A 24,562-nucleotide genomic window follows, 5' to 3' on the forward strand; every position below is an offset into this window, starting at 1 on the left:
GAATGAACGGTACCAGGCAGTAAAAAATATATATATTACATTCCACTACCCATGTGAATAGATTGTGTTCGTGAGTTGTATGTTTGTTACGTCAGTGCTGAACTACATCTGCTGTTGTGGGCATACACGACACATGTTGGTCTTTAATAATGTAAATAACCGCGCTAATTGTAACACATATTGTGCATACATAGAAAAAGATATAAAGTGTGCTATTATTTGTTTATATCAGGTGTTTAATTTGTAAAGATGGATGGCACGTGTTCATTTGAAAGTAACAACTGTATCTAATGGAAACCGAAAAGCTTTATGCAATCCTACTACATTTTATTTAACAGAAAAGAGACACAAAATCCGTTGTGACTTTTTTTTATTTGTAATTTAAGAGACAAATTAGTTTCCACGTCACAATTATAAAGCAGTTCTCAATTTGCTGCACACCTGCAGTTATTTGTAATTATTGTGTCCAGTTTACTCCAATGTTTACACCGATTGGTGATTTCCATTTGTTTTGTTTTTTTTCCATCTAATTGATATGAAACATTTCAGGTATCCAAAAAGAATAGATTTCTATACAAAAATAAGTTATTTTAAGTGCTTTATGCACACTTTTTAATACTGTTACCACCTCTTGCTTCTTTGGCATATTTCTAAATTACATAACATTCATTTACTATACCTCTGTCAAGTGTGACATTCATTAAACACACCTCTTCCCCCTGTACTGTGCATGTTCTGAAATGCTCTTTAGAAAAATACACCTTACTGGCATGCATAATGTAAATGGACAACTTTACATTGGTTCCGTACAACAAGTGGTATAAATTAGGCCCATTGAACAACACAGTATACAATGTGGACATTCTTTTTAAGAAAATTATATTAACAAGCTTATATTTTCTTGGTAAAGGGATTCTACCTGTAGAAACAAATAAAAAAAAATCTGTAGATTTAGTGAGATTATATACTTCTCTGAACAGATGATAGCAGAGAGACCATGAATATTATTTTATAGGAGGGATGCAGAAGGTATTCACTATCATTATGGGATGCTGCTTTTACAGAAACCAACTCTGAACAGTAAAGCCATAGATTTTATTTGTTTGTTCTTTTTTCTATTTCTAAGTCTGCTAAATCAACAGAAACAGATAATGCAAACAGTTTTTTGTGGTAAATAATGAAAAGAAAACAAAAAAAATACCATTATAAATATATTTAAATGGAAACCATTCCCTGACAAGAGTAAAGTTCTATCAGTCACTTTAGTGTCGCGATACATACATTTGTTGACAAAGCCATTTCTTTTTGGTTTGTGTCACATTCAGTTCATTACTGCAGTCTTGCATTCAGACCCTTCTCATGCATTCCAAGGAGAAAACCAAAATAAAAAATAGCCAATGGAAGGCAGTGTCAATTTGGAAGCTGAATTGCATTTATATTTAGGTTAATGCACAATCCAAAAAAAGTTGGGATAAAGAACTTTGAGTCAGTTTGACTCGGTTCTGTCAATCTTGATTTGCACATCTTGAAGCCTGACCTGAACATCAGTGTTATAGGTGCTTAAATATGTATTGACTGTGCGCACCACTCTGTTTAAAATTCAGAAAGCACTTTTGAAAGAGAAATAAAAAAGACATATGTTTTTTGTAAACATACAAGCTTACTTATTCCTGAGACAAGTCAAGACATAATAGGACTAGTATCACATTTATGTTATTGAAATTACATTAATGAAGACACAGGTTAAAAGTTTGTCTAATTGAAGATTTACGTTATATTATTTCAAATAAATCTTAAAATAATTGGTAATCACACACACAAAAACAAAACTGTGGTATTGTACTCATCTAAATGACAATCTGACATGAGCTCAGGTAAAATCAAAAACTCACTGATCATGTGCAATAACATGAACGTGAACTAAGTCAATGGTCCTTTGGGAGTTGTCTCAATAAACTCCATAGCCGTCTCCTCGCGTTGTCATGGCGAAAGAGGGGTATGTCTCATACGCTGCATAAGCTGTCAGGTCTTGTCCTAAGGTGACTGCTTGCTTGAGCTGGCCTGCTGCATTCGTTATTGCATACGCTGCAACAGGAGGCAAACATAGAAATGATGGAGAAAAGATGTCTGCATACAATATATAATAACTCTGCCTCTACCTTTAACATTCATCATAGTAATGTATGATCCTTACTAACTGGTCCCATTTCAGAGAAACTATCTTTTATATAAGAATCTTTTTTTTCCTTTCAAGCCTTTTTTCTTTATTTTGAGGGAGTTTAAGGATACTATTCTCAAAACATTAAAACCACAATATTCACTATATATATATATATATATATATATATATATATATATATATATATATATATATATATATATATAAAATGCTGTTCTTTTGGAGACATTTTCAGAAACGACACACAAATGTGCTAATGGTTTTTCATATGGAGAAAGCACACTGAAGTGCTATTAGAATTGTTGTGAATATGGCTGCTATTTTTACTTTGTCTGCAAATAAATTATTCTGCCCCAAAAAGACTGCATTAACCAGCAGCATGGTTTTGAAGAAATATCACTGTAGAAAATGTGCTATAGATGACCACCAGGTGGTGATATGAACTAAGTTAAAATGTAACAGAAAAAGTTAATAAAAATAATACATTTTAGACACAATACTATTCACATTTCTGACTTTGTTGTATATTGTGAAACCTATTGTAGACAAATAAATATAAATTGTGACAACCATCAGACAGTTTTTAAATTTGCACTACTAAAAATAAAAAAATGTCACTAATTAAATGTAAAATATATTAAACTAATAGTATAACTTCCTATTGAATTCATTATACAGTCCAAATATACCAGTACTCTGTAATAAAACATTATCCCATCATGTCCAAACACTTGTAATAAAGAAAATGATAATAATTCTTAACATTAGCGGGTGGTTTACACAGATTCGATATCTTGGAGTATCTTGTCTTACCTTGAGTAATGTAGTCCAATACTGATGCTTTGTGCACAGACACACAGACTTGCCCCTGTAATTCAGGCTGAAAATGCGTGGGATCAGCTCTGTGTTACAGACCTTCACATACCTGGGAATGCTGCAGTCGCTGGCTGCTCAGCCCCCTCTGTCTGCAGACCCAGGATCTGCAGGACATGCTCAGCAGCGTAGGTCTTTGCTTCATCCACTGAAGCACAGAGCTTTGCAGGTGTGAAGGGATGTCTGCAAGGAGATGTTGTGAAGATATGAACGTTTCTTTAGATTTTCGTTCTCTAAATGTGGTAGAAAAAGTTGCTACATTAAAACTTGATTTAATCCTGAATTTGGTTGAAAGCAGCATATGCACCATCAGCCCTGTAATCCAAGCGGAAAAGATATTCTGATGTTTTTACTGCTCGTTGTTTATTGAGTATTTATAACAGCAAATAAAAACTGTATGTAGTTTTCAAACTGAACTTTAGAGATGCACAAGTAGAGTTGTAATGCTAAACGCTAATAATATTCAAGAACACAATCATGAGAATTTTAATACTGTATGATATTGTACTATTAAAAGGCAACAATGGTCTCAAGCAAGGGGGGTTAAATGTTCATAATGAGAAGAAAACTGGTATGACTGAGGATTCAGTCTTAATTTTTGGACAGTTAAAGGGCACAGGATTGATTGTGTTTATTTTGTGTATGGGTTTTTCAGAGCTTGAAAACAAGCTCTCAAGCTCATCCTAAATAAAAGCTTTTACAAAGGTTGTTGAAGTTCTGTTATACGATTACAGTGGAAAAAAAGGGTTAGTTTGTCAATACTGTGCGTGCACACATAGCGTCATGTAACTTCAAAAAGGCGACCTTTCAACCGTACTTTATTGATTTATTCTTGAATGACCCTTGTATCTTTTTTGTATTGAACTGCTGTGTTCCCTGCCTAACCTAAATCAGTAACTCACTCTCTTACATAAGTTTATAGTGGTATGTCATGTCGCGAGGTCTAGTGATTGTTTGTGTTGATAGAACTCACAGTTGAAAAAATGTAGATGGTAAAGATTGTGACTTACATGTTGGGGTGCTGGGAAGCAAGAGCAGGGATGGTGATTTTGTACAAGAAAAGTTGTCTGTGGTCAGTCCCAATGGCAGAATGAAGCTGGTAAACTGGCTGTCCCCAGTTATTCTTCTGGCAAATATCTTCCAATATCTGCAGGAACAATGTTTTTTTCACAATATTTAATTCACACACTGCAAAGCACTTTTTTTCCTTTGTAGTTATACTGCATCACTGTATATTTAATACACTGAAATTAATATTTTTTTATATTAACTGCTTTTAATCTGAATGTTGTTGCCATTTCATATATATAGACTGTGTTTTCTGTGTATATGAAACACATTGTTGAATTATCTAGAAGCCTAATTAATTAATATGTATTAAAGTATTTGTCAATATTTAGTTGAATACTTTTTTGTAACCATCAACAGAAAGACTGGGTGGCTTAAGACACATTTGCTTAAATTAGTTCAGGAGACAAACCTACAAATGGTAGAGATTTTACCCTTCTTCACCTCACAGGTTTGTGTCATGCAGGGAAAGATCTACACCTAAATTAGCTGACCTTTTCAGGAAAGCAAGGTTTAAGTGTTGGACGTATCCATTCTGTTTTAACTTGCAAGCACAATCTGTGTCCAAAAAAAATAATTAAAGGCATAAATCCAGGCCATCCGGATTTTAAATTGGGCTGTTTTGGATTGTTTTTTTTGCATATGAGACAAATTTAAAAGGAAACGGAGCTGCTGTGATTCCCTGAGGCACAGTTCAAGTATTTTTGTGTCTTACCAGGACCCATCAGTCATGTACCTGAGGAGCATGTTTGATTCCTGGAGGTTTTAGGGTTACAGGATTCATTGGCGTGAGCTCCATTCCGGGCAAGAGGTCATAAAGCTTGTCCTCCCCTCGCTTGCCTGCCTTCAGTTGGTATCCCGCAAAACCGCGGCCAAAGCCAGCATAGGCCAGGTACCCACGTCCACCCAGCCCTCGAACACCCGCAGCCCCTACAGGTACAGTCATGTAAATTTCTAGGAATGCAAGAAGGAATTGAATCGAATCATATCACCAGAAATCACCTGGATTCATCGCATTCATATGACTGTTAGCCACTCTTGCGCAGTACAGCAGTGTTGATGATATATATAACTGAGGTTGGAAATAGGGCTTATCGGCAAAAACATTCTATTGTTACTTGCAGTCCTCATATTAGCAACAACAAGGTTGGCGTAATCGCTTCAGCAATTGTACTGTATAATTTGCTTTGAGATAATTGTGCAAATGACAAGGCATGTTATAAAAAGCTGACCTTCAAAGCTTTGGGGCCATTTTCAGACCTGTGGACTCGATAGAAGTCAAAATCCCATCTTTCACTTTATAGACAATGCAAGTGTGGCAAACATAAATTGTAAGTATAGATTATTATGATTTTTACATACTTTAAACCTGAACTCTACAGCCTTGTTGTTATGCATAATAAACAGCATTTAAATTAAAACTTAGTGTTTCAGTGAATTTATAGCTTTTATATCAAATCAAATCAAATCAAATCCAATTTTATTTATAAAGCGCCTTTCATGGCAAGCCATCCCAAGATGCTTTTAACAAGAAAAAGGACATTCGGAAGTACATTTAGTTCAATAAAAACAATATAAACAGTAAAAATGGCAAGAGAAAGCAACATTTTAAAATGAAAGCAATTAAAAGCAGCAGATGAGAAACTCAAACCGAATAGATAGGAATAAAACTATATAAAAAAGAAATATTATAAATATATTATGTTATATATTATAGACAAAGATTAAGAAATAAAATATTTACAGAATATTTTTTGTCAAATGTATTACCACTTCACTGTTCAATACGGTTCCTTTAATATAAGTCAGTACAATATGTCATTTTTATAAATTGCACCAAACATACAGTAATACATGTCTGCTTTTTATAAGATTTACCAGGACTGCATTATAAAAGAACCAGTTTAGAGAGAAAAGGTATTTAATGAATAGAATATAGATAATTCCAGTTACCTCTGATGGAAGGGGTGCGCATCATACCCCGGGTGCTGACATGTCCCTTGTTGGGAGGGAATCGCATTGGGTTTGGGATGGCTGTGTAGGCTTGGGGTGCGTAGAAGACAGGAGCTCCCAGGTATGCAGCTGAAGGCTCATACACCTGCCCTAGTGTATAAGCATATTCTCCTTGCAGCATGGGTCCTCGGCCCCCTGTTCCTCTTGTGTGTCGAACATAACTGTCCTTGTCTACAGGCTTGGCCAATGTCACCTCAATTGGAGATCCATCTACCAGCTTTTAAAAGAAAAGAAAACTTGACTATTAAAACATAGCCTCGCGACAGCATCTGAGAACTGTTTTTTTTTTGTTTGGGTTTTTTGGAACTGAATGTTCCCCTTGCACTAGTGGCCTAGGAGACAGCACATCTTATTACAAATGGCAGATGAAATATGGTCTTCAGAGGTGAAAATAATAACATAAAAAATGAATGTCTGTTCAGATTTTTCTTATCATTGATGGGGTTTACTTTGAGCTGTAAACTGCTCTTTAAAAAGTCCAGCAGTGGCACTTGTGGTGGGGTGTAGTTAGAAGCATTATCTTTTGCAATGGGGTCATTGAAGTTGTACACAACAGAAAGGGTCACTGGCTGGACGGATGTGTGTTCAGTTTAGCAGTGTTTACCATGAAAATGGTATGTTTGTTACTCTGGTAAATCCGATTTTGGGTATATCTTGATACACAGAATTTGAATCATCTAAAAGGAGTGGACTTTATGGTAATATAATATTGAAGACTTATCCAGTGTTGCAAATATTACATTTCAATGGAATACCAAACCCTACAGTAAGTTAACCTAATCATTTAAACAATGTGAACATGTTTATATGACTTGTATACTCCATATGTTTCACAAAGGGGTTACCATCTTGTCAAACTAGTGATAATTATTATTAAATACATTAGAAAACTACTTTTTTAGGAATACCTTTACACTGTACCCTATTAACATGCTGTACCTATGTCACTGCATGTGACATTTCTGGATAGCAGGGTACATATCATTTCCGGATAGCAGGGTACATATCATTTCTGGATAGCAGGGTACATATCATTTCTGGATAGCAGGGTACATATCATTTCTGGATAGCAGGGTACATATCTGTAGTTACTTGAGTAGTTGGTAACGCAACCATAGAAACCGGAGAAAATCGAAGATGACAGCTGTGACAAGTCTTTTGCAGGAAGCCTTAGTTTCTAATCTGTTTGTATTACCTTTCCATTCAATATGTTCATGGCATTTACTGCATCTTCTCTGTTGGTGAAATGCACAAAAGCGTAGTCTCTTATCTTCTTCACTCTTTCGACAGCTCCTGAAAATATATTGTTCAATCAAATCACTGACTCTCTCATGATCTTTACTGATCCATGAAATGATGAAGATGATGACTATTTGCCACAGCTCAGTAAATGGGCCATAAATCACACTGCTGTAGAAACTTTCAAATGACAAGGGCTACAGCTTGCTGGTAAGTCTATGAAATAAGTGATCATGATTTAAAAGAGAATAAAAATGATCTGCCATTCACAGCCTCTTTGACTTAACCGATTACAGTAACTGATACGGGTGTTCATATTGTTGCTTTATTGATATTGCTTTTAGACATTCATTTTTAATAAAATAGTGAATGGATAAAAAGGAAAATGATCAGCTTATTTATTCATCTTACTTTAATGTGTTGTTTTGTTTGTAAAATGATATCAGCTATCAAAGAAATATCCTGGTTTGGGAAGTAATTGAAAATGTGTCTCTCAAAATTGTCTTTAAATGGAAAGATTGAAAAAGAGATTTCAGCTGTAGCAGCAACAAAAGCTCTCAAAAACCCTCCTGGCTTCCAAATGTTTGTGTGATAGGAAGCTATGTTTTTAACCTCATACATAGTCATAATCCCCAGCTTGCCAGTTTTCCATCGTACAATAGATTTGACCTTTTAACCCACAGTCTTCCATTTAGTCACCTGGTTTGATGCTGTTGAATTCATTCTCAATGGTCGCCTCTGCGGTTGACAACATTAAGTTCCGCACATACAGGATTTTAACTGTTGCCATCGTATCTTCATCAACTTCCACCTCTGGCTCCGCCCAGTCCACTGCAATGGCATGGCCCCACAGTTGTATCCTCCCTATTGTAGTTTGGATCAGAAATCAGAGGTATGATGTATAGTAGTTGTGAAAGGCTTCTGCTCTGACTCAGGTTACAAATTAGATACATTTTGTGGCTTCATCCCTATTTAAAATGACCAAGAACTGAATGAAAGGGAGATCAGAAATGAAGAACCGTTGTTATTGCCTCTCACCTTAAAATTAACTGAATGAAGCAAATAAAAGTTGATTGGTCTAATCACAGAGGATATAACCTTTTATTTGTGTTCTCTCATTTTTAGTATGTATCCCTGTAAGACATTTTACAGAGATGCTGTATTTATTGAAGAAATTGTCAGATATTGTTTGACCTGTGCCAATACATCAGTAGGGCTTAAGTCCTTTAAACTAAACTCTTTCTTATTGTAGAGAGAGGCATTCTTTTCAGATGGTGTAAATACATGTTTTGGAGGCAGGCATGACATTATTCAGTCAATATCTTCCAGGAATATATACTAACCCTTCTCTAGAATCTTTAGAAATGAACTTTAACTGTTATAAGGGCCACTGAGCAGTGCTAGGAAACTCCACATAACGAATTGCCCTTCAGAGATTCAAGATGCCCTTTTCCTATATTTTGTCAGACTCGATAGAAGGAATAAGGAAACAGTAAATGTTTAAACTCTGATGGAGTCTATTCAGTTGATGTAAAACACTAACAGCGGCAGGTCAATTGAATAGAACACTCTGAAGTTCTTACCTGGCATCAGTTTCCTCCTGGCCATGGCAGCAGCTCGATGGCTCTCATACTCCACAAAAGCAAAGCCTCTGTTTTTGGCCTTGTCTGCTGCGCTGGGATATACAATGCAGTTGACTACCCCGTCTGTCACTTTGCTCATCTCTGCTAAGATCTCATCTCTTTTCTTTGCTTTTGGGATGCCCCCCACAAACAGGCGGCAGTTGTCAACACTCGCACAGACACCCAAAAGACGTCCATTCCTGAAGAACAATACCCCTCACTGTGTCAGGTAAATACACATCAAAGCACCAAAAAACTACTAGAATTCACCACGAATAACAGTGCCACATTGAAGGGCTCGCTCAATATTGAGTCAGGTTGATGCAAAAGTGACTCTTTTATTTTTTGCTGGTAATACAAACCCTGAACTCAATGTGAGATCATAACAAATGCACTTCATTTGCTTGCTGCAATGTAATTATATGTATGAAATAATTTTTTCCTTGTTGTAATTGTTCATGTTGCTTTACAAACAATACATAGCACTGCTTGTACTGTATATGTCATTTGAAACACAGGTACTGACAATTATGAATATGTCTTAAAACTGGTAAACGGGAAAGCAGGCTTACCTTATTTCATAATTATTGAGCTGTTTCATTGCATTTTTGGCTTCTTGTTTATTACTGAAAGTTACAAAGGCATAACCCCGATTATTTCCGTTAAAGTCCATCATCATTCGTACTTCATAGATGTTCCCAAACTGTTAAAGTTTAAAAAAAACAAAACAGAATTTATAAAACAAACATATTGTTGTATTGCATTTGTTTTTCAGATTTTGAAATTGAAAAATGTAATGCTATGTTTTTTCAATTATTTCTAAAGAATGCTGTGCTATAACAAGTGAGTTACTAGCTTTCTTTCTCATTCAGAAATGTATTGTAGGTAGACATAACAAACTGGTTGTTAGTGGCATTTTTCTAAGGCTTCAGTTTAATATTCCTAAAATGATGAGAAACGCGAGTATAGCAATCCCTCCATTATTTACTTTTTCACAGAGCGGTACCAGCTCATCTTCAAACAGGTCTCGGGGTAACTTTCCAATGAAGATCTCACTGCCTCTCTCAGGGGGTGAACCCTCCCAATCTGGTGGGGGACCGCCATATTTCCTCTGCCCATTTTCCTATAAAAACAAAACAAAAAAAAACAATAATAACACATGAAGGGACATTAAAATGAATAAAAGCAACAGCTTAATTTCAGTAAAATTTCAATTTTTAAAAAAAATGCTTTGAGGGATATTTCCTTCATATTATATTTGGAGAGCTTTCCACTCTACAATAAACACCAATGGATCAATAACCCCATTTTTCACCTGTACCATGGCTCTTATTATTTGGGGTTTAGAACTCCCTCACAATGTCCCCGGAAATAACAATAACAATTCTTCTACAAAGAAAGCCAAACAAATGGGTCTGAAGTCCATTGGTGGGAATCTGTGATGGTCATGCGTCCAATGCATTTATAACTATGTTTGTTTGGATCTTGGAGGCTGTTAAAGTCTGTAATTGAAAAAGTACACATGCCACTATAAAGCTAATGCTGAGTGCAAAGTTTCAAATGCTGCAAAGAAGCAATGTTCAGATTACAATGTACATTAAAAACCCCCTTCACATTCCAGTACTCTGGATACCACTGAAACCCATAACTGTTTGGGAGCAGGGGGCCAGAAGCATTCAATTCTGTCTAATGTTATTTTAATGGATTTATACCATCTACATTTTGTTAATCAACAAAGTAAAACTTTTCAGTAGGAATATATCATATTTTCTGTTTCGGTATTTATAATAACCTTGCATTTGTTAAAACCTTTTTTTTTAAGAAGCTGTTATTTTAAGACAATTGTGTGTCATGAATAGCTGCCAACATGTTATGTCTTGCTGTTGTAAAACCATATATAAACTATGAAACTACAGACATTTACTCTCGCTATAAGACTTATAGATATGAAAAGACTGGGCAGAATGCTATCAGGTTACATGCATAATGTCAATAGTTTGTTTGAAGAATAAAAGGGTTCCTTATCTTAGCTATGCTGTGTAAAGCAATATGTAAGAGAAAAGGTCAACATTTCAATAGTTCTAGTGGCTTGTGTTTTGTGTCTGATTATCCACCACTAAAAGGGGGGGGGGGGGGGGGGGGAGTAGATGCCTGTCTATCAGTCTTGACCTACTCACTACTTGTAAGTAAAGACAGCAGCTTGTGGTTTCTGCTTTGGACAAAAACAAAACTTTGTTATAAAAAGATCTAGAGCATTGATTGGGTTAACCTTTAGAGACTGCAAAAATCTGACAGGTCTGCACTGATTATTCAGATTTATCTGCATATAATATATAGTTAGAAAGACAATTTTAATATAATCATTTTTTCTGGTAAGAAGTAAAGTGTGCTAAACTAACAACACCTTATCTTATATAGATAATTTACTAAAGCATAAACATAAAGTGAAAATCCAAGTCGTTTTTTTTTATTTAAACTAGCACTTATGAGTAAAGTACAACATTAACAGCGTCTGTACAACCAAGTCACGTGTCTTTATTTTAAACTAGTAAACGTTAACTGTTGGCACTAGATGGCAACATAGACTAGTCTTCTTTTTATGTGTTGTAGGTTTGTAATGCACTAAATTGAGAAAGAGACTCCAGTTGCATATCATATCACTAAATCTTGCTTGCCATGTTGTTTTCACTGTAATTAATGATTTTAAAATGCAACACCTTATGCATTTTAATATAGCTTACATGAAAGTGGCTTTGCTGTATAGGGTGTAATTAGCCTAGATTAATAAACTTACAAAATGTTAAACTCGTCCATGCACTGCTGCTGCCATTGCCAAAGCTTTTGGTTGAATGCATGTCTGTATTAAAGTTTATGTGAAAAAGAATATGTGGTAAGCCCCTCATGTTTACTGTTCTCTGCTCTTGTCTAAGTTCTATGCTAGGATTAAATTGGGGGTTCTAAAAACGACCTGTGCAGTATGCAGTCCTGGGGCATTATTTTACTGTTTAGTTAAGAAAGTAGAAAACCCTATTGAATCTACAGGACTTGAGAGAAGAATTCAATTACACAGGTTCTTGGATATTCTTATGTTGTTTGTTTCTACTTTTGTAAAAGGTGTTAAAGAAAGGTTGGAGTAAAATGCTTTGTGAAATTCTCCTCTAGTTTACTTAATTATTTGATAAACTAGTTTACTTAATTATTTGATAAACTTTTTCCCTGGGATGAGTAAGCAGCCTTTTAAACCCAAGTGAATCTGTGTGACTATTCATACAACTGGCTAACCTACAAAACTGAAATGTTGTAGTCATATTCAGTTGCAATTGCTGCCATAGATACAGACTCCTACCTGAAGCAAACCATATCCTGTGCGCTGGATCAATGTACGCAGCGCTGCTTCTTTCTGTGTGCCTGTCAGTCCATCCCCGGATTTTTGATTTGATTCCATTGTGAGTGATTAACAGCAATAAATCAGCTTAATTAGGGGTGCTCACTGAAATTGAAGTTCAAAACAAATTAAAATGACATGGGAAGAACACAGTTTTCTAATGGAGTAAAATATTTTCACATCAAAGTTTGTTGCAGTGATAATATTCTCTGTTTCACTGTATATTATTTTCCTAAATCGACATTTCCCAGCCAAATGTTAATGGAACTGGGCCTTGCCAATGAGACAGGTCATTTTGATTTGTATATGGTGCAACCATTGCCTGTGGGGTAGGATAGGCTGGTAAGTTTGAAATACTCATTTTAATTCACAAAAATCACAAAAGCCCCTCTATCCAAATAAAAACTGGTCCCTTGCAAAATGACGGCCACCGTTGTCAGCAGCATTTCAATAGTTATTAGAAGTTTATTGCAGGCAAATATGTATTTATCTTGTTATTTATGGGGAATGGTAAAGGGTTCTCTTACATAACCTGTCTGGTGTTTATCCCTGTCTTTTAAATGTGATGAAAACACTTCAGATATACAGAACCTACTACTTTCTCATGCCGATAAGGATTTCATAAACAACAGCCAGAAATAGTGCTCCTGCTCTTTTTTTTTTATCTATGTTTGGTCAGATATTCATAAACAAGTAAGTTGTATATTGGAGTCTTAATCTTTTCAAACACATTGCAAGGTGTTTTTCATACAAAATTTTTTAAACTGATTCGGATTCTGTCTCTCACACATGTGTGTTTTAAATTATGATCCTGTCCTTAAATGTTTTGATAAAGAACACTGACTTACATTGACAATGTATTGGTTCAGTTATTAAAAGTATGTTTTTAGGTCCTAAATGTCTGTGAACTGTTATCTGAAATGTTGCCTAACCTTTACAGCTGGTTTCACAGATCCGGATTAACACTAATATGAGACTATTTTACCTAAAGAAACATTGGAGAGTGCAGGATTAGTGCTAAACAGGGTCAGTGAAACCAGCCACTACATATATCATGGAAGACAAAGCTTAACACAGTGATGAAGCAGGACTCCTCCTACTAATTTAAGTTGGCAACATCAGTTTTCTTTTTGCACATTTAGATAAAAAAATGGTAACAGAAAACTAGCCAAATTCATTACCAAGTCCTGAATCCTGCCCTCGTGGTATTTCTTCCTACAAATCAAGGTTATTGGATCTTAACACCTAAATGTATGACTGACTTGCAGATAAAAATGACAATGACTGTTTTTTATTGCTACTTGAGAGAGAAAGAAAAACTCTAAAAATCAATTACAGTCTGTAGCAGTTTGGAGCGCCATCCTTCAGATAATGGATCCTATTTTTTCTGAATTTTAAGTTGTTTTTGTCCCCCAGTGTTTAGTATGAATACTGTTTGTTATGTTTAAGTTAATTCTGTGCTATGTTTTGATCATAATTGACTTCTGTTACAGTCCTTATGTATATTATACTAATAAACTGTCAAAATTAAAATGCATCTGGTTTCTTCTCATGTTTCTTTAATCCTGTGTGGCATGTAAGATATTAATTAGATTCCGCACAAAGAACCTCAGTTGCAAGTCAAGTTTAACATATCAAAGCCTGTACAAATCAGTCTAAGTAAATGGAAAGCATTATGTTCTGATTTAGTGAGACCCTTAATCTTAGAGATCTGAAAAGACCAATGAAACAATAATTTATGATTGAGAATCAAATTTGCTAATTCCAAGATAACATAATTTATTAAAATACCTGCCATATTATTTATTTTATTACACAGCCCAGGATCCAAGTGAGATAGAGGCCTGGTTGTGTTTAAGATTTTTATTATATGGCAGTGTATTTAGAGATGAAGGGGTAGATGTACTAAAGTGTTGCATCTGTCTCAATCGTTGCAAACCAGTGGGAAGTGTAGCGTGAAATGTACTAAACAAACGAAACGCAGTTAGCATCATTTCAACGAATTGCGCTTTAGCCTTAAATGAATATGTAATTCTGGGCGTTCCTGCAGAAATTCACAAAAACAGGGTGGAGATGAGAGTGCAAATGAGGGATCAAAAATATTGCAATGAGATGTACTAAAGCTGTGGGCAATTGCAACCCTTACAATTGCATCAAGTTGTTAAGAACTTTTGGAAGCATGTTTTAAACAGTCACAATTGTTGTTGGCATTTCCCAGTCTGTTGTGTTGCCAGTTGTGCTCAATATATTTTTGAGACGAACACCCAAGTACCTAATTTTCACTAAAGTCAGGGTGTACTTACAAGCCTTGAAAACAAATTTCTATGACATTTCTGGTTTTCCCAGTGTGTTGGGAGCAATAGACTGCACACATGTGCCACTAACCCCTCCAGCTCATTCTGAGCATCTGTACAGGACCATGATCTATTGTGTGTGAATTGTCTAGGCTACTAAGTAGACCAAGTTAAAAATAATAAAAAAAAAACAAAAACAAAACCCTAAAATCATTTAGTTTCAATTAAAAATAATCTTTTATTAGCATTGTACACCAATGTGTACAATACAGCAGCATGATTTATTTGGTGTCACGAGTAGGTTAAAGTAAAAAGAAAGTGTGCTAGGTATTCATTTGATTTTACTACTGTACTGTATACTGTATAGGCCTACTGTACAGATTTACATTTTTACATAATGTAATGTGTAGCCTACCCAAAACACATTAGTGTTATTTCAGCGCAATGATTTATATTTAAAATACATTGAGAACTGTAAATGTATGTGTGTCAGATTTTATTGTATTGTTTTTAAACCTAACACCTCCTTATGTCAGACAAAGATGTCCAGTTTAGCGAGGGGCTACTGTATGATTATGAAAAGCTTTTTGGGGGGTGAAGGTTGGGACCCCACTATAGAATCTGATGGGATTAAACTGCCTTTCATTATGTATATATATATATATATATATATATATATATATATATATATATATATATATATATATATATATAACAGTATTAAAATAGGTAAAATGAAGACAGAACAGAATGCATTGTACAGATGATGTTTACATTTAACAAAAACAATGTTATTTTGATTCTTGCACCCTCTGCAGCAAACCACATCTCAACTCCTGCTATTTTATTAGAAAAAATGTTGCATTACAAACTCTCGCTAGAGATAGCTAAACTGTTGCAAATTATATTTAAATTAGTATATTGAGGCTCTCTTCATTAACATATTTTTTCTTAGTACGTACGACAAAATGTGCACTTTGTGAATTGTCGCAACGAAAATGCAAACTGTGGTGTGTTTGCACTGCGACTGGCCCATTTTAATACATCTACCCCTAAGTGAAGTAATGGCAAAGCATTCTCACCACTTTGATTTCTAATACTGCTAAAAAGCAGAAGCCCCAGAACAACTCATCTTGTTTCCATAAGCAGGGAAGTATTAAATTTGCTCCTGGACATTTACAGGGCAAATGTCAGTGACTTCCTAATGTCAAACAAAGATGTAATACATTGACTTTTTTCCCCTCTAAGGGTAAATAAGAAATAAGAAAACTGTGTCCAATATGTTTATTTTAGCTTAAAAAAAACACATACACCAAATACTATTTATTTGTATTTGCTTTTTGGATCACATAGAGCCTCATTGTAAGTCATATGCATTTCCGTACGGACGCTTGTTATGTCTCTTCATCCATCAGAACGACGGGGTGGGTGGGGGGTGGGTGGGGGCTTACAGATCCCATGTTGTGTGTGTGTGTTCCTATTTTTCTGCTTTCAGGGGGCACGCTACTGTGAGAGCTCCATTAAGCCTTCACTGCCTGGCAGAGGTTCTCTCTGGAAATACCTGGTTACCATTTGCATAAACAAGATAACTAGATGGGGGGCTTATCTTGTGTAGATCAATACCTGCTTTTTGAGGCTTGTTGACTTAAGCTAAACACATATGGTGATGAAGGCCATTGTGCAAGCCTGCTTGTGTATATCCACCAATCACTGTAGGGGAGGTCAGAGCCGAAACTTTGAATATCAAACAAGGGCTTAAATAAGGCAAAAAATAAATTAAAAAAAATGTTGATATTCAATATTGAATAGTTTTAAAATATATGAATCGCCAGTAATGCCCTTTGAAAAGATACCCTTTCAAAAAAGCCCGTACAAAAAAGATGTACTGTACGGAAGGTCGTGGGTTCGATCCCAGGTGGGGGACACTGCTGTTGTACCCTTGAGCAAGGTACTTTACCTAGATTGCGCCAGTAAAAACCCAGCTGTATAAATGGGTAATTGTATGTGAAAATAATGTGTAAAAAATAATGTAATTGTATGTAAAAATAATGTGATATCTTGTAACAATTGTAAGTCGCCCTGGATAAGGGCATCTGCTAAGAAATAAATAATAATAATAATAATAATATGCTTCTGCAATGGAACTGCAGCAAGCACGTAACAGCAAGCAATTCTTTTGACTACGGGAACTGCATGATATTTAATAGAAGGCAGATTTTGTCAATTTAGTAAAACCTACACATGCCTTTAGAATGAGAGTGTGAGTACAGAATGTGTTTCTTTCCCCAAATGAACACTTTTTCCTGTTATCAACACCTTCTAAAACTGGGACAAATGGTGTGATTTTTCTTGCAGGAGTCTATTTTTTATTTAACCATAACATTACAGCATTTGTTCCAAATGACTGAAGAAGTACTGTGTGCTGTCATTCTAACAGTGAAAGAAGAATGCCCTGAGGCAGTAAATGTACTAAAAAAATTACCTCATTCATCTGTATACAAAAAATGAAAAAGTGAAATGCCTGGTTAATGTATTGTTGTCAATGAGTTAATGCTGCAATTAAGTAACCATGCAAAATTCAAACAATGTACGTTCTTTGTCAAATTCGTTGTACCTTTCATTTTTGTAAAACAAAGCAGTCCAATAGGATAGCTGTCCGGGTTAAATCCCTAATAATTTCCATACACATCTTACACAACACAAAAAGTTATCAAGTTCATGTATGGATAATTAATCAAACCATTTAATTAGGCTTTATAATGACAATTAAAATCACTGACCAGAATTTAAATAACCACACATTAAATAAAATGTTTCTAATGGGCAGATGTTTACAAGTCCTGTAAAAAATATGTGAACAGAATACATTATTTGGTACATTACCATTCAAATGTTGCAAAGGAATAAACTAATGATGGGCTTCCTTTACAATAATAACACCAACTGTGTTTGCAAATTGTTAATGCTCTCACTAAAATGAAAGATAATGGTAAAAGAAACATAATGTACAGGTTCTACATTATACAGTACAGACACTAGGACTGGTCATAGATCATCTTGCTCCCTGATACTGGCCAAAAGTCAGAGCTTAGTCAAAATCCACAATGCTTCCCAATAACCACTGGTGAATCACTTTCTGGAACAAAAACTTGCAATCTGTTAACACTAACATGTAAATTCACAAAGAGAATGCAAGGGCAAAATCTTAAAAGATGCAAATGTAACTTGAATACAAAAATTAGTTACCTGAGCAATTCCAGAGATCACCTCCCGGAAGAGTCCTGCCTTGATTAGTGGCTTGGCGACGTGTCACTGTGGTTATTCTGCAATCCTCATATCAAACTCCAAAGGTTCAGTGTCCAGAGGTTGGTTTGCAATCCCAGCTAGTTAAACATTAACTTGAGCTCTGTCTCTCCGCTCCATTCAGCACTTTATCCACAAACAGTATCGCTGTATTCATGATGATACTTAAACACAAAACGATTAGCATCATACAATATTCTCAATTTCTGGGTAATGCTGTAGATTTTGTTTTTTTAAATAACCAAGTTCCAGATGCTTTTAATGTGTGTTGCAGTGGATAGTGATATGTAAGAACAATATACTTAAATAAAATCACATCTTTTGGAAAACTGATAAATCTTGATCTTTAAAATAAAATCAACGTTTCCATGGTGATTTCCATAGCAACTGGCAATAATCAAATGTTTGATTTGTAGATTACACATGTTGCAGAGACAACAGGGAATTTTCTACCTGTTATAAAAGATTGGAGGAGACAATTCAGTACTGATTGACACACATTAAACTGATGAAACTCCTCTGTTAATGTTATGAATACAAATCTGAGTTGATGCAGCCTAATAAAACACATTTCGAGGTAATAGAAGATAAATACTTGTGTCTGTCAGCAAATGTGAAAATATCGTTCCATGCATGTTGGTGCTACTTAAACATATGGTATCACTTCAGCCAACAAGCAAAGCCTTCCGCTTGTTATGTATTTATAGATAAGACCTTCTGTCAAAGAATGAATAAGCTGTTTACACCAAAAAAGGTAGTTTGCACCAGTTTTGGTTACAGTAAAACACTTACTATTTTACAAAACTACTAACAAACAACTTTAAAAGTGAATTCAATGACTTAAAAGTGTGGCAAAGTTCTTTGTTTCTAGTATATAACATTATGACTTCATGTATTTTCCATTCTCAAATTTGCTGTTGGGTGTAAATCTGTGTTATAACACTGGATCGTTATCACAAGATGAAACTTAAATCACATGCTCCAAACTACAGTGAATGCAAATAAGATGTTGCTATTTGAGAAGCCCTGCTCTGAACTATAGTAAATGCATGTAAGACGTTACTATTTCTTTGCCCCTGTGAACGCAGTGCCAAAAATACTGGTACATTGACCTAATGCGAAACTATCAATTGTGTTTTTGTTTCTTGTTTTTGTATTATTCTTTTTTTTAATGTAATGCAGTTTTAGAAAAGCCATTTTAATGTACAGTAACCCCGTTCATTTGTTTGTTGTCACCCTAGTTCCATGTTCTAATATTTGCTGTCTGGTGTTGTGTATTTGAGTTAGATAGGCTCTTTGACATCAAATGCTTTTCTGTTTTAAACTGGGGCCCCAAAGTGTAGCAGACCTTTTGAGGGGGGCTCAAACATTTCATCATATATTTTTATAGGAGTTCTCTGTCTTTTGGTAATATAATACAGTCTTCAGTTTTTCAGTCTTTGTCTATTCTTGTTTTCTGTGTTTATTTTAAGTTGTTCAGACTGGCAGCCTATATACCCTACATGCTTAATGACTTAAATATATTTTTCCTTGGTATTTTATTAGCAATATAAATTCTCCATCCAACATACAAAATAATTAGATGTTGATGTTAATTATTTAGCAAGCAAGTTTACTCAGTATGCAGAAGGCATTACACCAGAGGTTTGCAGGATTGGGGACATGCACATTCTATAGACTGCAACATTTCAATTGCATTTTAGAAGAAATTTGTCTCACTATTTTTAGCTGAACTCAAGTTTATTTGGAGTTTATAGTTTCTTGCTACTTTCATTAAAAAGTGAACCATTTCAAATAAAAAGTGCCAGAGGAGACTGTGACTATAGGTTTTTATTTGAAATGGGACTGTGTACTGTTGGTAAATGATGTGTATGTTGCATAACAACATTTTACACATTAAGGAAGGCACCAATAATGAAAATGAGTCCTGTAAAGAGATCAAACAGACACACGGAAAAGTGAAACATCAAAGATAAGTCCTCTGAAGTCATCAAATATACTGTTCTGAAATCAATAATATTACTGAAGAGCTTTCTAGAGAAGCTTGTTACAGCGAATTTGCTTTTACGTGTGTTAGTACCCATTGCCACCTAGTGTTTTTTTAAAGAATATCAACTCGTATTTCATTGGACTAATCTGATGCCTGCTTTTTCCACTAAACCCCTACTGGCTTTAGTATGTATTGCAAAGCAATTTATTTAATTTAAATTGTGAAAATGTGGTTTGTTTTTTCATATACGGTACTTCTACTGAAAAGAACTCACAGTTTCTGTTTTCTGCATTACAAGAAATAATTTGAGTCTGAGTGTATTGAACCCCTGACACCAAGGCATTGTTCAATTCAATGACTCCTTTGGGGGTCTGTTTTAATGGTTTATATTCCCTGCATTCAATTGGTTAATAATCCTGTATATTGTTATTTGTTTTCCTAAAACATGATAATGCATAAAGATATCTAACACAGTATGTTAAATCTATTTTGAGAATGGATTGCTTCAAGAATTTCTTAGCATTTCAAACCGAGGCAGGACCATAAATGTGTGTAACAATGTTTCAGAGATGTTATAAGGTGATGAAATGAAAAGGAGGTGGAAACAAAAATGAGCAAAAGTACGGGCAAATACAGATGAATTTAAATGTGGTAGGATGTCTTGCTCTGTTTACAATTCAGTAAGTTGCTATTAAACTGTGTATTTTTTTCAGTCTCTTATTGTACATTGCTAAAAGTTCCCTTAAAAACAGTATCCCATTACACTCCTGAAACTCAAATCCTTTTCTATGCAAACTGAAAACAGAAATGTATTTCACGGTTTCCCTAATTTTCCAGTTAACATTCACAAATTCTAGTCTCCAAGAGACAACCATTTTATCCTGGATAACCTACTTTGGTGTATTGTGCTATAGATTGGAAGCAGCATGCAGGCTACAACTAGTGCTACATAATTAGGAAGTTTTACTTACTAAATTAAATAACATCATCATTTAATTACTTAAGAATGCTATGGGTTTTATCTGTAAAGTCTGTACTGTTTAACATATTGGCATTTACAACAGAAGTCCAAGTCTGCACACAAGAAACAAGTGTGCTAGAACCATACACCTCCAGCCAGAGCTTTAAATGATACGATTTTAAATCAAGTGTCATAAAAACTATGTGAAGTCAGACAGACAGGCTCCTCCTTATATCTTCATTAACTTGTGCTAAACAATGTCCAAAGCAAGTATCATCACAATGTGATGTTAAAGTGGATTTCTCTAAAGTGTGACATACAGTACATGCATCAGTGGAGATAATGAACTATAATTTCACAGTTTAAGAAAGCTAGTCACTTTATTGATTTATGAATGCATTTCCAAAGTCTAGGCTGCATTTATGAATTTAGTTGTTCCCTGGAATGTATAAACAGATCGTTCCTAGAAGACATGTTGCAGTCTACTAACCTAATCTTAAAAACTGTCTGGCTCCGTTGTTAATAAAGTTGGCTAACAGTGAAGGAATGTTGAATTGATCACAGTTTTGATTGGCAATACTAAAACCTGTTTCACTTAAGTTAATTGATTTTGTTGTTGAATAAAAACCAGTGGGCATTTCGATATGTACTGCAGGAAAGGTGTATGCACTGAAAATGAAGTAGGAAAGTACATTCTTTACAATTCTACAGGAAATTAATTCAAATTGGATATTTGCTCAAATGAAATAAGGGCTTCTATCACTTTTTTAATCAAATATAAAAAATAAAAGCAACAAAATAAATAATAATAACATTAGTGTTTTATTCAGCTGTTTCCGAGAAGAGGAACAGTGTAATCATTGTACTCAGTGAAGTATTGTGTTTAGAGGGAACTGTCTGTGCAAGACCAAATTTAGTCTCCGGATGAAAAGCATTTCTTTTATTAATTTTTACTGCCCTGGGATAAGCTGTCTCCCTTATTTCTTAATGATGAGCACTTCATGTATGTATGTTTGACACAGATACAGACAGACAGATTGCCTACATATTGCCCTATATTATTATACACTCATAACTTGCTACAGAATGTCCCCTAGATCTATTATAATTGAAATGTAAAGCCCTTCTCACACCTTCGGTAATCTGTACAGAGACAGTTGTACGAACAGAGAGACAGAAGCCATATACATAGAAAATAATGAGGCACTCAGTAACTTGTGCTAAAGCAGTAAGTTTAATCACAATTGGACAAGCAGACCTCTCTATATAAGAAAAACACTCTCAAAAGTGCAGTGGATAGACTTCCAGTCCATCTTTATAACAGACTGTCCATCTTTCTCATGTTATCACAAGCCAGCTGGTTTCATTTGAGGGGTGAGGACAGTTTTAATATCGGATTGCAGCGTTGCATCAATCCAATAAGTGATAGGCAGTAACGATGGCTGGGAACTTGATCTGTTAGTTTTTTTTTTAGTTTTTTTTTTATCAGAGTCTGCATCTGCTTTACTCTTTTTAATAATAAAACAGCTGCATGATTTTGTGACGTTGCTCAAATAGTTGTGTAGGTGTGTACGTCTTATGCATGTTTATCCCAAACATCTTTATCCTGAGAATATATCTGCTTGGCCTCCTCTCCACATTATAACACACCCCAATCCCCAGAACCCCTCTTGGGGAGAAGGGAGGAGACATGAAGGTAATTAATAAGTCAGCATATTGTAACCATGTACCCATAAAAAAGAGTCCCTACTGAATAAAACTGGTCCAGTGAGAGAATGTCATGTCCAATCTATTTACCCTCCCCCGCCTTTAGTTCAAGTAGTGCCTATGTTCCAAATTGCTAACGCACAACATGGAGCAGTCTGTAAATTCTGTAGAATTGGTCCTGCACGTGTTTTTTTTCTTTTTCCTATTCTTAATGAGTTTCTTGAATGCAGTTCATAATCATTGCTTTTGAAAAATGTACCACATTCATTTACTTTGTTTGTGCACTGGAAATCTGTGGCACCATAATGTGTATTAAAAAAAAAATGATTTGATGTTTGGCAGTGTATTTCCATCTGATTACTAAATATTTATTTCATATAGAAATGCATTCATTTAACTTATGATGCTTTAAGCAAAGAGATTTGCCACAATACATGGAGAGTGATCTCAGATATATTGTATCTGTGTTCCATAAGTGTAAACTAAATACTACCATATTACTGTAATGGGTATGCATCTACAAGTGGTTCCTATCGTGGTCATATCCCATTGAATTGGCTCCAGGTGTCCATCGGATATGTACAAATATGGTATCTCAGAGGGAGTCATTATACTACACTGTAGTAGCTTTATTAATGTCGGGGCATTATTAAATTAAAAATGTTATCAGCAGCTGAATCCATTCTGTCCTGCAAAGATCTTAATACTGAATATGGTAACTGTGTGAAACGTAAGCAATCAAGAAAGTTTATATGAATTAAGGTCAGATATACTGGTATGTTTTATTTTAAATGGTTTAGGAAGGCTTTGAAATCTGTTCTACATAAAAATGTATTTCATTTCCTATTAAAATATTTATTTAGGTCTAAGTTATGTCAATGCAGCTGACACTGAGAATGTTGCTGCCAATCTAATTATTTTTATAATTTCTTACAAAACAAACATGTGGGCTGAAAGGCAAACATTAGTAATTGGGTTTGAAGGTTGCAGGGGAAATCAAAAAACATGGATTACCTTTTCCAGTGATGATCAAAGTTGTATATAATCTGGCTTGTTTTTGCAGCTTTATTTTCTATATTGATCTATGTGTACTGCAGTTCTATTTTTGTTTCAAGGAGCAATTATTCATACTAATGCTTCTTCTGTACAATTTGGAATGACTTTGCTAGCCTTTGAGGTGTAATTAATAGAATGGATATTCTTGAGTGCCTGCCAGGAATGGTATAAACAAGTTGTATCAATGAAGATGGCATTGTTGTTATTTTATTTAGTCAGCAGCAGGAGTTAGCAAAATAAGGTAGCATTAAGGTATATGCAATGCATGAAAGCAATACAAAATATAATCCCTTATTTCCTGAGCTAAAACCTTGAGGGCAGTAGTAATCAACTAGAGACTAAATCAGATTTTATCTTGCAACTTGTTGGACATTATTGCACATACAATGATATGAAATATACTGCTATATATTTCCAAAGATGAGTAAACAGATGTGTGTATATATATATATATATATATATATATATATATATATATATATATATATATATATATATATATATATATATACAGTATATGGAGAGAGAGAGAGAGATGGTAGACATTCACAAATGGAGGGATATCAATCTAACCCCTAATGAAAACAAGATCAGACAAGAATACTTCATGACCGATCAACATCATTAAACGAGAGGATCTATTCAAGCAGTTTCAGAATTTCATTACAGTACTATCTGTCACATTTTAGCTATCCTTTGATATTTAGCAGTAGCACTGTCATGGAAATTGTACAATCTGGTACAAAAAAAATCCTAGTTCAGCAAATGGACCTTCACAACTAGAAGGAACAGACTTCAAGATTTCAAGCAACAAGCACATTCTTGTCATGGTTAATATATCTAGAACTGAATATACCTGATTAATTACGTTG

At 34.8% G+C, this 24,562-nt stretch overlaps 1 protein-coding gene across 5 annotated transcripts; it reads right to left on the reverse strand.

Moving 5' to 3' along the window:
* Positions 1–353: 353 nt before the first annotated feature.
* LOC117414650 (APOBEC1 complementation factor-like) lies at positions 354–18,004 on the reverse strand. Of its 5 annotated transcripts, none has more exons than XM_034024414.3 (12): positions 17,920–18,004; positions 12,341–12,484; positions 9,983–10,117; positions 9,567–9,697; positions 8,956–9,194; positions 8,072–8,236; positions 7,329–7,426; positions 6,074–6,350; positions 4,857–5,050; positions 4,063–4,199; positions 3,105–3,235; positions 354–2,085 (listed from the first exon to the last, which is right to left on the reverse strand). In XM_034024414.3, exons 2-12 carry the CDS (start codon positions 12,437–12,439, stop codon positions 1,949–1,951), a joined length of 1,743 nt encoding a protein of 580 aa, XP_033880305.3. In that variant the 5' UTR covers positions 12,440–12,484; positions 17,920–18,004; the 3' UTR covers positions 354–1,948. The 5 variants fall into 5 exon arrangements, 4 of the variants coding, with proteins under 4 accessions (XP_033880305.3, XP_033880304.3, XP_033880307.3 ...); XM_034024413.3 differs by having other exon boundaries at positions 4,857–5,074; XM_034024416.3 differs by having other exon boundaries at positions 3,105–3,285; positions 4,857–5,074.
* Positions 18,005–24,562: the final 6,558 nt, after the last annotated feature.

This window comes from Acipenser ruthenus, chromosome 7 (assembly GCF_902713425.1).
Source record: "Acipenser ruthenus chromosome 7, fAciRut3.2 maternal haplotype, whole genome shotgun sequence".
Classification (NCBI taxonomy): Eukaryota; Metazoa; Chordata; class Actinopteri; order Acipenseriformes; family Acipenseridae; genus Acipenser; species Acipenser ruthenus.

Excerpts from the sequence above, each read along its gene's own strand:
- LOC117414650 (XM_034024413.3), bottom strand. The coding sequence starts at position 12,439 with ATGGAATCAAATCAAAAATCCGGGGATGGACTGACAGGCACACAGAAA. Across the intron at positions 8,237-8,955 it reads CAGGAGGAAACTGATGCCAG|GGAGGATACAACTGTGGGGC; the intron begins GTAAGAACTTCA and ends AAACTACAATAG. Across the intron at positions 6,351-7,328 it reads TGAACATATTGAATGGAAAG|CTGGTAGATGGATCTCCAAT; the intron begins GTAATACAAACA and ends TTCTTTTAAAAG.